This window comes from Helobdella robusta (genome assembly GCF_000326865.2).
Source record: "Helobdella robusta unplaced genomic scaffold HELROscaffold_30, whole genome shotgun sequence".
NCBI classification, from domain to species: Eukaryota; Metazoa; Annelida; class Clitellata; order Rhynchobdellida; family Glossiphoniidae; genus Helobdella; species Helobdella robusta.
Genome location: NW_008704502.1, coordinates 1,921,240 through 1,935,071, shown reverse-complemented (window position 1 = coordinate 1,935,071; position 13,832 = coordinate 1,921,240). Strand labels below are relative to the sequence as shown.

The 13,832-nt window shown below is 31.2% G+C and overlaps 2 protein-coding genes across 2 annotated transcripts; both read left to right on the top strand.

The window, feature by feature from the left end:
- Window positions 1–6,343: 6,343 nt before the first annotated feature.
- HELRODRAFT_174697 (hypothetical protein) lies at window positions 6,344–7,795 on the top strand (the record flags this gene model as incomplete). The annotated part of the gene is made up of 4 exons (XM_009022127.1): window positions 6,344–6,367; window positions 6,468–6,581; window positions 6,712–7,005; window positions 7,730–7,795. The coding sequence occupies 4 exons, from the start codon at window positions 6,344–6,346 to the stop codon at window positions 7,793–7,795; spliced, it is 498 nt and encodes a 165-aa protein (XP_009020375.1).
- Window positions 7,796–11,849: 4,054 nt separating this feature from the next.
- HELRODRAFT_192244 (hypothetical protein) lies at window positions 11,850–13,403 on the top strand (the record flags this gene model as incomplete). Its single annotated transcript, XM_009022126.1, has 3 exons — window positions 11,850–12,112; window positions 12,138–12,754; window positions 13,315–13,403. The coding sequence occupies exons 2-3, from the start codon at window positions 12,175–12,177 to the stop codon at window positions 13,401–13,403; spliced, it is 669 nt and encodes a 222-aa protein (XP_009020374.1). The 5' UTR covers window positions 11,850–12,112; window positions 12,138–12,174.
- Window positions 13,404–13,832: the final 429 nt, after the last annotated feature.

The following is a 13,832-nucleotide window of genomic DNA, read 5'->3' as shown; positions in this document are numbered from 1 at the left end:
AGCATGTCGATTGCATTCCCGCGTGCAACCTCTGGCGTTCAATTATTTTTATTATTGATGTTACTGATGGCGTTTTTGACTGTATTGATAACATTTTCGTCTTGTATAAGTCGTTTCGGTCTCTGTATGTTGTTGTTAAATGCTGGGCTCCTTGCTATTTGTTATTTTCATTAATGATTTGCCTAATGTTAGCAGATCTGTTAAAACGTTTAACTATGTTGACGGGACATTGTTGTGGTGGGGACATGGATGAAGTTGCGTTAAATTTCAATTTGGAGCTTAAATTAATACATGAATGGTTATTTGCAAGTTACCATATTTTGAGTTTTAGTTGATGTTGTTGTTGATGTTGTTGTTGTTGTTTTTGTTGTTGTTGTTGTGACTGATGTTACGTTGGTGATGGAGTTATTATAAAGGGTATATCATTGCTGTAATTATATGATTAATTAATTATTTGATTAATTGACTATTAATGAATATATTAATGAAATCAAATTTTGAAGCTTATATATATGCGAGGATTCCAATATCATTAGTTTATATGCGTATTTCACTGCTAATAAATAACATTTTCCCAACCAAGCTGCAAATTTTTAATGATGCTTTGGTTTATTACAAAAGTGACAATTTTTTTTATTTGTATTATAAATAAATAGTTAATATTTTATTTTGAATAATTAAATAACATATTTTTAATTATTATTTTATTAATAATAATCTTCAAATTTTAAAAATAGTACAAAAAATATTTTCAAAATAATTTCCAAAATGATTTTTTCCCTGTAAAATATTTCATTTAACTTTGAAAATCTTACATTTTTATCTATTTTTTTTCAGTAAATTTCATTATTTCACTATTTCAATATAAAAGATGCTAAAACAGCTTACAAACATCGTTAAAAATTTCAGAATTTCCATAGAACACGAAGAAGGCAAGACAACCGAAACATCATTTATCAATTGGTCGTCTGAACTGGAACAACTCTTGCAACCAAACAAGCCACAACAACATTCTGAAACCAACAGCAACAACCAACAACAACATCAACAACAACAACATCAACAACAGCAACAACAACATCAACAACAACAACTTTCACTCAGTCAACAACATTTAGAAGTTGAGAAGATGCTCCAACAGCAACACGAACAGAAACAGCAGCAAAAATTAAACTTCTTTCAAAACACAGCACAGCAACGGCGTCAGCAGTTTCAATTCACAAAGAAGTTGCAACAGGACGATCATCATGACGTCTCGCAACATCTCCGGCAACAACTACAACTCGACTCGAACAACAAATTTCAATTTCTGGAGTATCAAAGTGACAGCGAGACTGTCTCGACACCAAACAGATACGCGACGTCAAACGACAGCTGCAGCCTAAAAAGTTTGACCAACCTCATCACGACTCCAAACAACAAAAACCACACTGCCAAGGAAACACTCGTCATTATGAACGACAACAATTTGCTTGTTGGAGATACCTCCCACAAAAGCGTACACCCACATCAGCCTGGCTCTCACACTGAGCAAAACAACAACAATTTCACACAGAAAAATTATAACGATGAGCCAAAAATCATTTCGCGACTGAATGACAAAAGACATTGGAGAACAAACAGTAATAACCTGACTGACACCAGCAAGCAGTTCTGTGAGGATATTCAATCAAAACATCATCAAATCGGAAACAAAAATTTCTCCAACGACATCAATAACAACAGTCTCAATTGCAAAAGCAGGAACGTAAACTTGAACGATTTCTACCACCCAAAAGACAACAGCGATTTTAGCAACTATAACAACAACATCATCAACAACAACAACAAAAACATCAACAGCATCAACAACATCACCACCAACAACAACAACAACAGAAACATCAACAACAATAACAACGACAGCCACAGCAGCACGGAAAGCAACAATGTACTACCCTCACTATCGATCAAAGATAATTTATCGGTAAAGGAGAATAAATCATTTGTTGAGAACGGAAATAACCCGGCGCTATTTACAATGGCTGCCATGACAGCAGCAGCTAAGGAAAACAGCCCACTATTAAATGTACAGTAATTTGTAGTCATTATCAACGTCCATGTTTGATTGGAAGATTGGTTGTTGTTGTTGTTGCTGTTGTTTTTGTTTTTGTTGATGTTGTGTTGTTGTTACGTCCATGTTTGATTGGAAGATTGGTTGTTGTTGTGTTGTTGTTGTTGCTGTTGTTTTTGTTGATGTTGTGCTGTTGCTACTTTGTCGTTGTTGATTTGTTGTTGTTTTTGTTGATGTTGTTGTTGTGTTGTTGTTACGTCCATGTTTGATTGGAAGATTGGTTGTTGTTGTGTTGTTGTTGCTGCTATTGTTTTTGTTGATGTCGTGTTGATGTTACTTTGTCGTTGTTGATTTGTTGTTGTTTTTGTTGATGTTGAGTTGTTGTTGTGTTGTTGTTATTGATTTGTTGTCATTTTTAGTGTTTATGATTGATTGATTGAAAGATTGGTTGATTGACTGTTGTGGTTTTTGTATGTATATGCTGTTGTGTTGTTGTTGTTGTTGTTGCTGTGTCGTTTATGTTGATGTTGTGTTGTTGTTGTGTTGTTGATGTTGTTGTGGGACCGTTGCTGTTGTGTTGTTGTTGATGTTATTGTGTGGTCGTTGTTGTTGATCTGTAGTCATTTTCAATATTGATGTTCGATTGAAAGATTGGCTAGTTGCCCTTTGTTGTTTTCTTGATGGTGTTGTTGTTGTTATCATTCCCCAGTTTGATGTTTGTTTGGTAGAAGATTGACTGGTTGTTTTTTTTGATGTATGTTGTGTTGTTGTTGTTTATGTCACTCTGGTTTGTTGTATACAGTGTTTGTGATGTTTATATTGTTGTACATTATTTTGTTGTTGTTTATTTGTTGCTTGATTTGTTCCTATCAACATAAGTTTGAACGACATGTTTGAGGATGTTTGTTAAAAATTAATTTTAAAGAATAATAAATATATGAAAGAATTTATAAATTTATTGATTTATTTTTTAAATCCATTTTTATTGAACAGAAGTCAAGCCCAAAGTGCTGATATAACGAATGATATCACTCCCTGCAATGATAGTATATCTCATCACAGCTACTGGAAACAACATCCAATCCACAAGGAATAATTTTTCTCACAGTTTTTTCAACATTTTCAATTTTATACAAAATTTTCAATTTTGCAAGAATGTTTAATCTAGTTTTTCTGTTTTCACATTCTAAACTTTACTAAATCATTTATATATAATCTTTTTATTATGTATGTATATATATATATATATATATATATATATATTTGTGCGTGTGTGTGTGTGCGTGTGTTTTTGTGTGTATTATATTAATATATAAAATTTAATATATAAGATATATAAAATTTTATAAATTTAAATTTTTTTTCATACAATAATGCAATCGACTAAGTGCGTTTTAACAAAAGTATCAACATCACAACGTTATAAACAGACCCCTGATCAAATGTTAGTTTACACATAGTATTGGTTCTGTACGCTGATGGTGTTATAGTCTGTTTGTTTATAACTCATTAATATAGTTATATATGACGTTTAATTTACTAATGTCAATTATAACATTAATAATTATAACACTAACAATAAAAACAAAAAATGTATTGAAGATTTTGAGGAAAAATTGTAATAATGAATAAGTAAATGTATGAATTTTTGTTATATAGGGTTCATTAAGTACTGAATTTTAAAATCCAAATATGCATACTTGAAACATTTTAATTGAGATTAACGATATTGTTGTTTGGTTGAAATTTTTCATCCCTATACATTCCTTCAACACATAAATTTCAATCTGCTTTAATAGTTTTTACGTGTTTGTTTAGTTTTTCTTCTTAATAGTTCAGTTTATGATATGGATTCAATGGATTCAATGAAAATTAACGATTCAAGTAGATAATTCTCTAATAATAATTGTAAGTCCTCTCAACTCTGACTTTCTGTTTCTCTCTCTCTCTCTTTCTCATACTTTTATTCTCTTTCTTTCTCTCTCTCTCTCTCTCTCTCTCTCTCTCTCTCTCTCTATTTTTATCTGCGTATGTTTATATTTAGTTAAATTCAGTGTCTGATCTCATTATGGTTATTATTATAGAATGTTGTGGAAGCATTAACAGTAGTCGCATGTTTGACATCACACATTGGTTATAATTTTAGTGGGTGAGCCTCAAGACAGTCAATAAATGATGATTATGTATGTGCTCCAAACAGCTATACAAAAACTAGGCGCTATTCGGTTAACGTTAAAGTCAGATACTATAGTTCAATTTTTATACTGAAATTCCATTTTATGATAATATATATTGCATGATTTTATACCAAAACTTGAATGAAGTGAATAAAATTAAAATAACACTACCTTTTTTTATAAAGCTTTTTACTAAAACTTTTTAAATTTATTTAAGATAAAATCGCTGGCTAAAAACGAAGGCACATAAAATAGTATAAAGAACATGCGAGTGGACCAGGAGACTGGCTGGCCGGTTGACTGGTTAGATAGCGATAAAAAATAAACTCAACTATGTAGGTGTAGGTATATGTTTGTTTGTCTGTCTGTGCATGTACGTATTTATGTGTGAATATAATTGTAACTGCGTGTATGATTGTATGTGTATGATTGTAAGTGTGTGTGTAGGATTGTATGTGTGTTTGTGTGTAGGATTGTATGTATGTGTGTAGGATTGTATGTGTAGGATTGTATGTGTTATTGTGTGTGTGTGTGTAGGATTGTATGTGTGAGTGTGCGTGGTTGCATGTATGCAGTTTAGTGTCTAGCTAAAATTTTTTAAAGATAAACTTTGAGAGTTATTTGATATAGTATCTTTATCTGATAATTGGATTCATCTTCAGAGTATAATGATAAAAATGATAATTATATGTAATGTTTTTGATAGTAACACGACTGTGGTAATGAAATGATGGCCACATGGCACAATTGACATTCCTTTTTTCAACTTTTTGTATTCCATTAATGTACCTATGTTTTTCCTGTAAACTTATTTGAGCCGGATGTATGTGCTGGAAATATTTTTAAATTTTCAAAAAATGTTGTTCGGTTGCTCGTGGTTTGATCATAATCTGCGTATATATTAATATCAGTGAAGAATCATAAACCGCTCCACATACATTTTTATATAGATATGCTAATATATCAATTCTCATAAATTTTACAATCATTTTATTAATTAAATATTGAAAAAATATTTTTAGAGTTCAATTGTTGGAAGATAAAAACAAATTTATAAAAAAAAGTAATTTTTGACAAATAATATAATAAATAAATTGTGGTTACTAATAAATTAGTCTAATGTTATTTCAACATTTATAAAAACATCTTTGTTGAGATAATTCCGTAACATTTTTTGCCATGCTATCACTACGTGTAGTAAAATGTTTTTTTTGGCATTTTAACATTGTTGTAATAATATCCATGCACTTGATGTGTTCTTTTTTTTGAGTTAATGAAAATTTTGAAAAAAAAAATTAAAAGGTTTGTCTTGTTTTATAAAACTTTTATGAAGTTTTTCACACAAATATTAACAAATTAGTGTGGGAGAAACCAGAGAATCAATTATTTACTTGCTGTGGCTTGCACTCCTATACAAAATTTCAAAATAACATTGATAATAGATATTTTCTTATTTAAGTAAAGATAACAATAGTTTCCTTGCATTTAAATTAATTAAAAAACCAAATTAAAACAAAAAAAGCTTTATTAAATAAACAAAATGTTATGATTTATTATAGAATGTATTAAAGAATAATTAGCATATTTAAATGAGTTATACACAGATCTTTGAATAGTGATGACAAAAGTGTCCTCCAAATTTAAACTGCCTCTAAATTGAAGCTCCTATACATAAGTCAAAAAAGTGATTAAACCACGTCATCTGACTCAAGTCTCCAGTAGTTCTTAAAGACTCTAGTGATACTGATATGTACTATGCATTCAAAATGATATTCACATAACTAATATTTGTATATACACTAAGGTTGTATACAGCAGTAGAGTCAGTCATATTCAGTTTTGATTCTATAGGATAGTTCTGATATCAATCACGTTTATAATCTTTTGAAATAAACAAAACCTTTGAATTAGAGTTGTGAAGCTATTTAAATTTAGCAATTGCGATTGTTGTGAAGCAGAGAGGTAAGGTTTTTTTTTATAAAAATAATTAAAAGAATTCATGTTTTATTTTGTATTCTTGTTTCAGAGCAATTTGATAATTTTATGAATCACTTTTTGTTAACACATTCTCAAATGCTAGTTAGACAATTGAAAACTTGACTACAAGTAAACGATGGATTACTCTTTTGCAGAAGCAGTCGGTACAACGTAGCAGCCTGCATGCACGACGAACGGAGCCTCGGTAGATATCAAAATCTCTGAAAATTTCAACCCCACATTCATCCGCGAAACAACAGCCAACAAACAGCCAGCAGAACAACACGTCAACTAGTTCATACAACTCTGCAAACTGTCAATTAAAAACAACTACGACAAAATCCGATTTTGTGAACATTATTGCTTACGCTACGGTTATTTTTCTGATAAATACTTTTAGCACCGACGTTGTTATAGGACATGAGGAATCCAAATCTAAGACATGAGACAAACTGCAGTCTCTTCAGATCTGTTTGTCGTTACGTTCGTAATAACGTCTTGCAGCGTAGTGTCATATTGTGCCTACTATCAATAGCTCTGGTTGTGTACGTCCTAACCGACTATGGTATCATTTTAGAGTTGCAAGTCGTCTTCGGTTGCGTCATCACCTCCTACTTCTTTAAGAAAAGGTTTGAAAGGATGATTTATGGGAAAGATCCAGAAACTTTGGCTTTCTCTCGCCAACTTGCTTATGTTTTGATTTTCGGCATGGCCGTTCACAGAGCCTACTACGCAACAAATTTCTGGCTGTCTATATTCAACACATTTCACACTCTGTTCATTGGTTCTTTTCTTCTGGTAAGGGAACTTAGTGGTATATATGTAAAAATTATGACAATGTACATAATTGCCACGTTTCTTGCATCAATCATTTTTATATATAATGTAAAAGATAACAAGTTTGTTGCTCTGTTGTATATATTGTTGGGTCGAAATGAGATGATCGGTCAATATTTGTGAAATGAAGTGATGTGAGAAATTTCGCAGTTTCGGTGATGTTAGTTTTGAAGAGTTGAGTTTGTCTGTAGCGATGTTAAATAGCTGACGGTGGTGTTTTTGATGTTTATAGTAATTTTGTCTTTAAGTGAAAATGTTATTGATGATGAATGATGTTGTATTTTTTAGTAGCGATTAACGATAACTTTGGTGGTGATGAGAGGTTAACGATGAATTATGTGACATTTTCTTCAATCGTTTATTATTATTTATTTCACTGGTTGTTATCACAAATCTGTCATGCAAAACGTGCAATTAATAAAATTAGATAAAAAATGTCTGGTTGTTTAACGAATATCATTTATTAATTTTATCGTTTGTCATATGAATTTGAAACTTTGTATAGAGATTCTAGTTTACAATTTAATCAAAAACATTTTTAGAAACTGTTTTGTAAAAAAGTGGGCTGATTTGATATTCAAAGTTTAAACAAAATTTGCGATATATTTCAATTTTTGCACTTGTGACATCAATTTATTTTTCCTATATCAAACATTTGTATAGATTTTACTTGTCGTGAAAACAGAAATGTAAAGTAGCCAGCCAGCCGTTGAACATCGGAATAGCCAAAACTAACTTTCTCACGGCATAAACAACGATCGTTGAAAAAACTGAAAACTTACTGTCATCTTGCGAATAAAAAAATAGATACTTATCCATTTAAAAACACCTCAATGCCTGAAAATGTTTTCTCCAGCTTTTTTCTTAGAAATAATTTAATTAATTACTCACATTAAAAAATGTTGAAGATAAATAAATCAAAATTTTCTTGACATGACGCTTAAAATAAAATTTATTCATCAACATAACTGACACTCCAGTAAATTTAACAAATTTTCGGCCAATAATAACCTTCCATTAAATTATATTTTACTATTTTTACACGCACTGCATTATGCCAAATAGTGAACGTCATTGACGTTGCATCATCGATTTTACACAATAGAATAACACAGCTGGTTTCGTGGCGAATGTTGAATATATATCAAATCAACACTTTTCGTAGGAATGTTTTAGCTCTGTTAGTTTTTATTTAACAGTTTACTTGTAGAATATATCACCATATATGTTAGTAATTGTAGCTATATGCAATTTACATAATCGTTTATTTATTTATTAGCCAAATTATAACACTGCCACCTCTAATATATGCAAATATTTTGTGAACTTGGATGAAAAATGCTAAAATAAAATTATTAAATTTTAGAAAATCTATAATTTAATAGAAAATTTTTAAATCAGCTGTAAATATTAATGCTACCCTATTTTTAATAGTGAAATTATTCACGCATATTAATAAAGGCAATTATGATAATAATTTTCTTAAAAAAAAATCACGATATATACGTAAACGGACACGCAGAATTCCAATTTGTAACACAAATCACATTTCTATTCGCCTAGTCCATCATCAATCGTTTCAATGTATCGATTTGCACTGGTGTAAACTATTTAATGCATAATTAAAAAACTACTAGAAAAATATTATTTAAAAAATGAACGAAAATAAAATTTTTACACGTACATGTACACGTAGCAAATGAAGAGCCCGTAGAGTCACATTTACTTAATCTAGACTAGATTTCAAATTTAAATGCCAAAAAAACCTTGAAATTTTTATGATCATGGTTTTTGAAAACTCGTCATGTTACGAAAATTTTTTTAAATCAATTTTCTTGAAACTTATAAAACCTTTCAACTGTAATTTCACCGGACCATTCCACACCGATTGTTTGTTACCCCGTCTTCTAGCACAAAACAATATCAAGATATCTTACAAACAACGGAAACGAGTACACGTATTATTAACGCACACACATTGAATCCACAATAAAACAACTTGTTACCATAGGTAATTAACATTTTAAAACTGGGAATAAATTTCAATTTGTGGTACAATGTGGTACAATTATACGTTTTTAAAACACTCAAACACCTGTCAATAAAGTTGTACGTCGGGTAGGTTTAGGCTCTGTAATATACATTGCTTGTTGATACTGAAGATAAGTGCACGGCTGTCAGATGAGTCTAATGCACTTTATCATAGCATTCTCTCTCCATATATTTTTATTATCTTTGTTGAGTACCAAGAACAATTGTTTCGTCATATCCAAAGTATGTACTAACCGACAGATATATTTTTAGAACTTTACATGCAACAAACAATTTTTTCAAAAGTTTGCAATTTACAATTAAAAAGATTAAAGTATAAATCTCGTGATTTATTAATTAAAGTAATATTTAAAAATCGTTTTGCACAATCAATCTAACTTATTAATTCGCTGATTGGAATGACATTCAAGTAACTTTTCAACGTGTCGTCAATCAGAGAAGCATCAACGTCCAAATAACTTCCACAGCCTTTTGACGGAATGCCGTGCCACTGCATGCCCAAAATATGCGAGGTCTGCTGGTAGCAGAGGTTGACGTTTGTGAGGTAACAGAGTCCTTCGATGATTAGAGTACCAGGTTGGGAGAAAATGATGTTTGAAAGGCCTGCTCCGTGTGGAGCTACGATGATGGAGGCAGATCCAAACACCAACATCGTTTCATTGAGGCAAGGTACTGGATTATCACCGTATTCGTAAAACTCTAAACCAATACCTTGAGCTGTTTTTTTTAAATTATTTTTTATGTTCTCGTGGTACAAAAAACGTCTTTTTCCAGTTCTTTTTATCAAAAGTAGTTTGTTTCTAGGTTGGAATGTGGATTTGACAAGATTTTTTAAAATATACGTTCTGTATTGTCTGTGTAGATATTGTAGTTCTAGAATATTCGCTGACCCACAAGCTGTAGACCGTGGTACGTAGGCAACTTTGGCTCTCACTGAATTTCTTACCAATCTAGAGTGGTTCAAATGAAATATATTCATGATTTCAATTAATTTTTCACTTGAGTCTTTAGATAATATTTTAATTTCTGGATTTTCTTGCAAAAATTTAACAAACAGTGATAGTCTGGGTATGTTCTCAATCATTTTGTGGAAAAACCCTTCCCCCCAGAACTGAGAAATAAGAAAAACTTCATCGAACTGCGGCAGTTTTTCCTGTTCCGATATAGTTGGCATCCCACTTTGACCAAGTGAACAGTCGTTTGGCTCAATGTAAAAACCATTGATGAACACGCTATTTTGATCGCTGATGATGGCGTTGGTGTAAATTTGCAGAGGATAAAAAACATCTGGAACGTTGTATAAGTAAGTCAAATTATTTGGAATCATTTTTATTGTATTTTTCATGTTAAACTTTTGTGGATAAAATTTAATAAAAATTTTAGATGGTTGTGAGGCCAACCGGACATCAGTGTTGCACGTGAAATTGTAATAAAAACTGTAATCCCAGTTAATTGAGCCTGACTCCATCCAGTTGCAAAATTCCTTTGTCGACGTTAGTCGGTAGTACTTGTTGAGAAGCAAAAAGTTTGTTGGACACTGGGCCGAAATTCTGGACATCGTGCTTGAACATTGGTTCAAATCTGGTAAAACGTGCTCCACATCTTCTGTTACTGACAAATTATTAAAAATTTTAGAGTTATTCACATAGAAGGCTAAATTGAAAGAACCCGATACATTTTTTAAATCTTCATAAAATCTCCCGTCTCTTTCAGACAATGTTACTAAACTATCATTCCCGACGAAAACATCGCCGCGCAAGTAAACTGTCTTCAGAATGTGGATCCTTAATTTGGAGAGGTTATAGTTCAATTCGTGGATTCCATCAATTACATCACCAACGCGAGTGCGGTGTAATTCATTCTGTTGGACCGACCATCTTTTTGAAAACGGCCATATACCTTCACGTATCTTCTCATTAAATTGAATGCAGAGAAGAATGGCGATCGCAGCAAGACATGCAATAAAAATTGTTATCAGTCTAATATCAAAATATTTAACATTACGACATACAAGTTTACTGAAAAATTTTCTAAACAGCATTTTATCTATTTGTTTAAAGTTTGTCATTAAAATTAAATAAATAATTAAAAGTCATCAATCCATCTATATCATTAAATTTACTTAAATTCATTTTGCATCAACTACATTTTGTAAAAAGTTTAATTACTTCAAAAGCCAAACAAACCCAAAATTTTAAAAATATGTTCATCCAATAATCTGTTAATATTTAATATAGCTCAGCCTTATCTGTAAGATAATGCTCATGCACTCTGTACTCTGTACGTAGTAGCATGTATATAAGACAACATTGTCAGGAATATAATATCCCAAAACTGGTGTATAATATAGAATATAATATCCCAAAACTGGTGTATGTGGTATGGTGTGCGTGCGTGTGTGTGCGTGCGTGCGTGCGTGCGGTGTGTGTGTGTGTGTGTGCAGGGTGCGTGTTATTTGAGACCAGTAAGTGCAATGGTAGAACCAAACGTCTTAATTTTTCCAGTCATATCAGTTTTACTAATAATTTTGTTTATGTTTCACAATGATTTCACGTATTCCTAAATTTTAATTCTTTAATTACAAAGAACAGATTGTTGTAAGTTACATGCTGGCATTGTTTTATTAATGAAAACAGCAAGCTACGTTTTTCTGCCTGAAGGATAGTTTATAATTCATGCCAACTCTTTTTATGCGCAGAACCAGTTGTTTATTCAATTATCAAACGTTCGGGAACTAATGTTAAACTACTTTAAAACATCTAATAAGTTGATTCTGATTTGGTGTTAATTTTTCCTATAAATATTTTTGAATTGAAAGAAAGTAACTCTAACCTTGTAACTTTAAAAAAAATTTTTGTCGGTATTCTGAATGTCTCACATTTCTTTTTTAATTTCCAACTGCAGGATTGACTCTCGTAACATTTGAACGAACGACGTCAAGCGAAGAAAACATTGCATCACCAGTTTTAAATCAGCTTCCAGGAAAGTTTTATACGCGTTATAATAAGCAGCACACAACTACACAACTCGCACTACAATCCTAACAATTTTCATTAACATCAACATTCAACATAGGACATGGCACCGCGTAGAAAACCTCAAAAAAACCGTACTCAAGGGTTTCCAAAAAATCTACAACTAAAGAATCCAACAGATACAACAATGCCCTCAAACTTACCAATGTTTTCATCTAATCCAACCGAACTCTATCAAATCTCTCAAACACTAGAGTCTTCAACAGATGCATCTGATATGTCTGAAAGAAACCAAAAAAATGATGCGACAACAACGTCAGAGGATGACATTTCATTTGGCGAAAGTTTCATGGATGCATATATTTTTGTGATGTTATTCTTAATGTGCATTGGCATGTTGGTCCAACTCACATCAGCCGTCTACGCCATAGTTATGGGAGTCCACCACGCTGTCTTATTTTCAGCACTGCGTTTCAAAGGAACAATCATGTGTCTAGCTGTATTCATGCTTAACATTCAGCTTGCTTGTATTGTTAAAACTGCGTTTTATTTGGCAAATAAACCGTATGGCACAAGGCTCAAACCTAGTTCTAGTTGTGATGAGCTGGAGTCGATATTTCTTGATGTAATAGAATTCTTAATTGACATGTACGAGACACATTATCGGGGCGGATTTAAAGTGGGTATGTGAAATAGGAAGTGGAAGTGGTCAGAAGCTTAAAAGCTATAGCTCCGAGACTTTTTTTCGATTTGCAGCTTTGGATGGAAAATTTTTCTGATAATTTTTTGTAAAATCTTGCATACTTTACCACTGATATCAATTTATTTGCAGAACTGTTCACATTTTCAACGAAATATACCTAAATTAATGAATATTTAATGAATTTATTTAAATTTCTCGTGAATAATTTGTATAAGCAAATATAATTTTTCAACACAAACTAATTTATATATATATAAATAATTATATAAATTAACTTTGACAAATATCTGTTTTCAATTAGTGCGGTTAAGTTGTTCCACTATTAATATTTAATAACATTTTTACGAATCCTTTGCCTGTTGAATATGCAATCTAAATTGTTTGAATGTGAACAATTTATTTTATTTCATCAGAGAGATTTAATCTTTTATAATAGGGAGTGAACTTCATTAGTTCTTTAATGATAGGCTTATAATTTTCAAAATTATTTTTTGTCAATGAAAACTTGTAATTAAATATTAATACCTTTGTAAAATAAAGAGATTGACTGGTACGATTTTATGAGCACTCGAAATAGACTTGCAACACTTCACTGGGTTTCTGAAACTGCAAAACCTGTTATTCTTTAAAAGTTGGATTAGTGTTATTTCCATTTAAAATATTTTGTAAATTCTGTTATCAAGTCTTAAGTATTCAAATAATTTAAAATTTTCTTGTTTTTTTCATTTTGTCAAAGTTTAATTCAATAAATTCAACTTTTCTAACTACACAAATCTGATTTAATATTTAAATACATTCTAGTCTAAATTTCGTTGTTTATGATCAATCTATACCTTCATATATGGTGCAATGAAAATTATTAAATTAATAATTATGTTAATATGCAATTTCGAGTTCGAGTTTATGAAAATCATTTTCCGTACAACATCTTTCGTAACTTTCAAGACAAAAAAAAAACAAAATATTTTATTGTTACACACACACACACAACACACACAACACACAACACACACGCACAAAAGCAAACATAACACACACACACAACACACATACACACA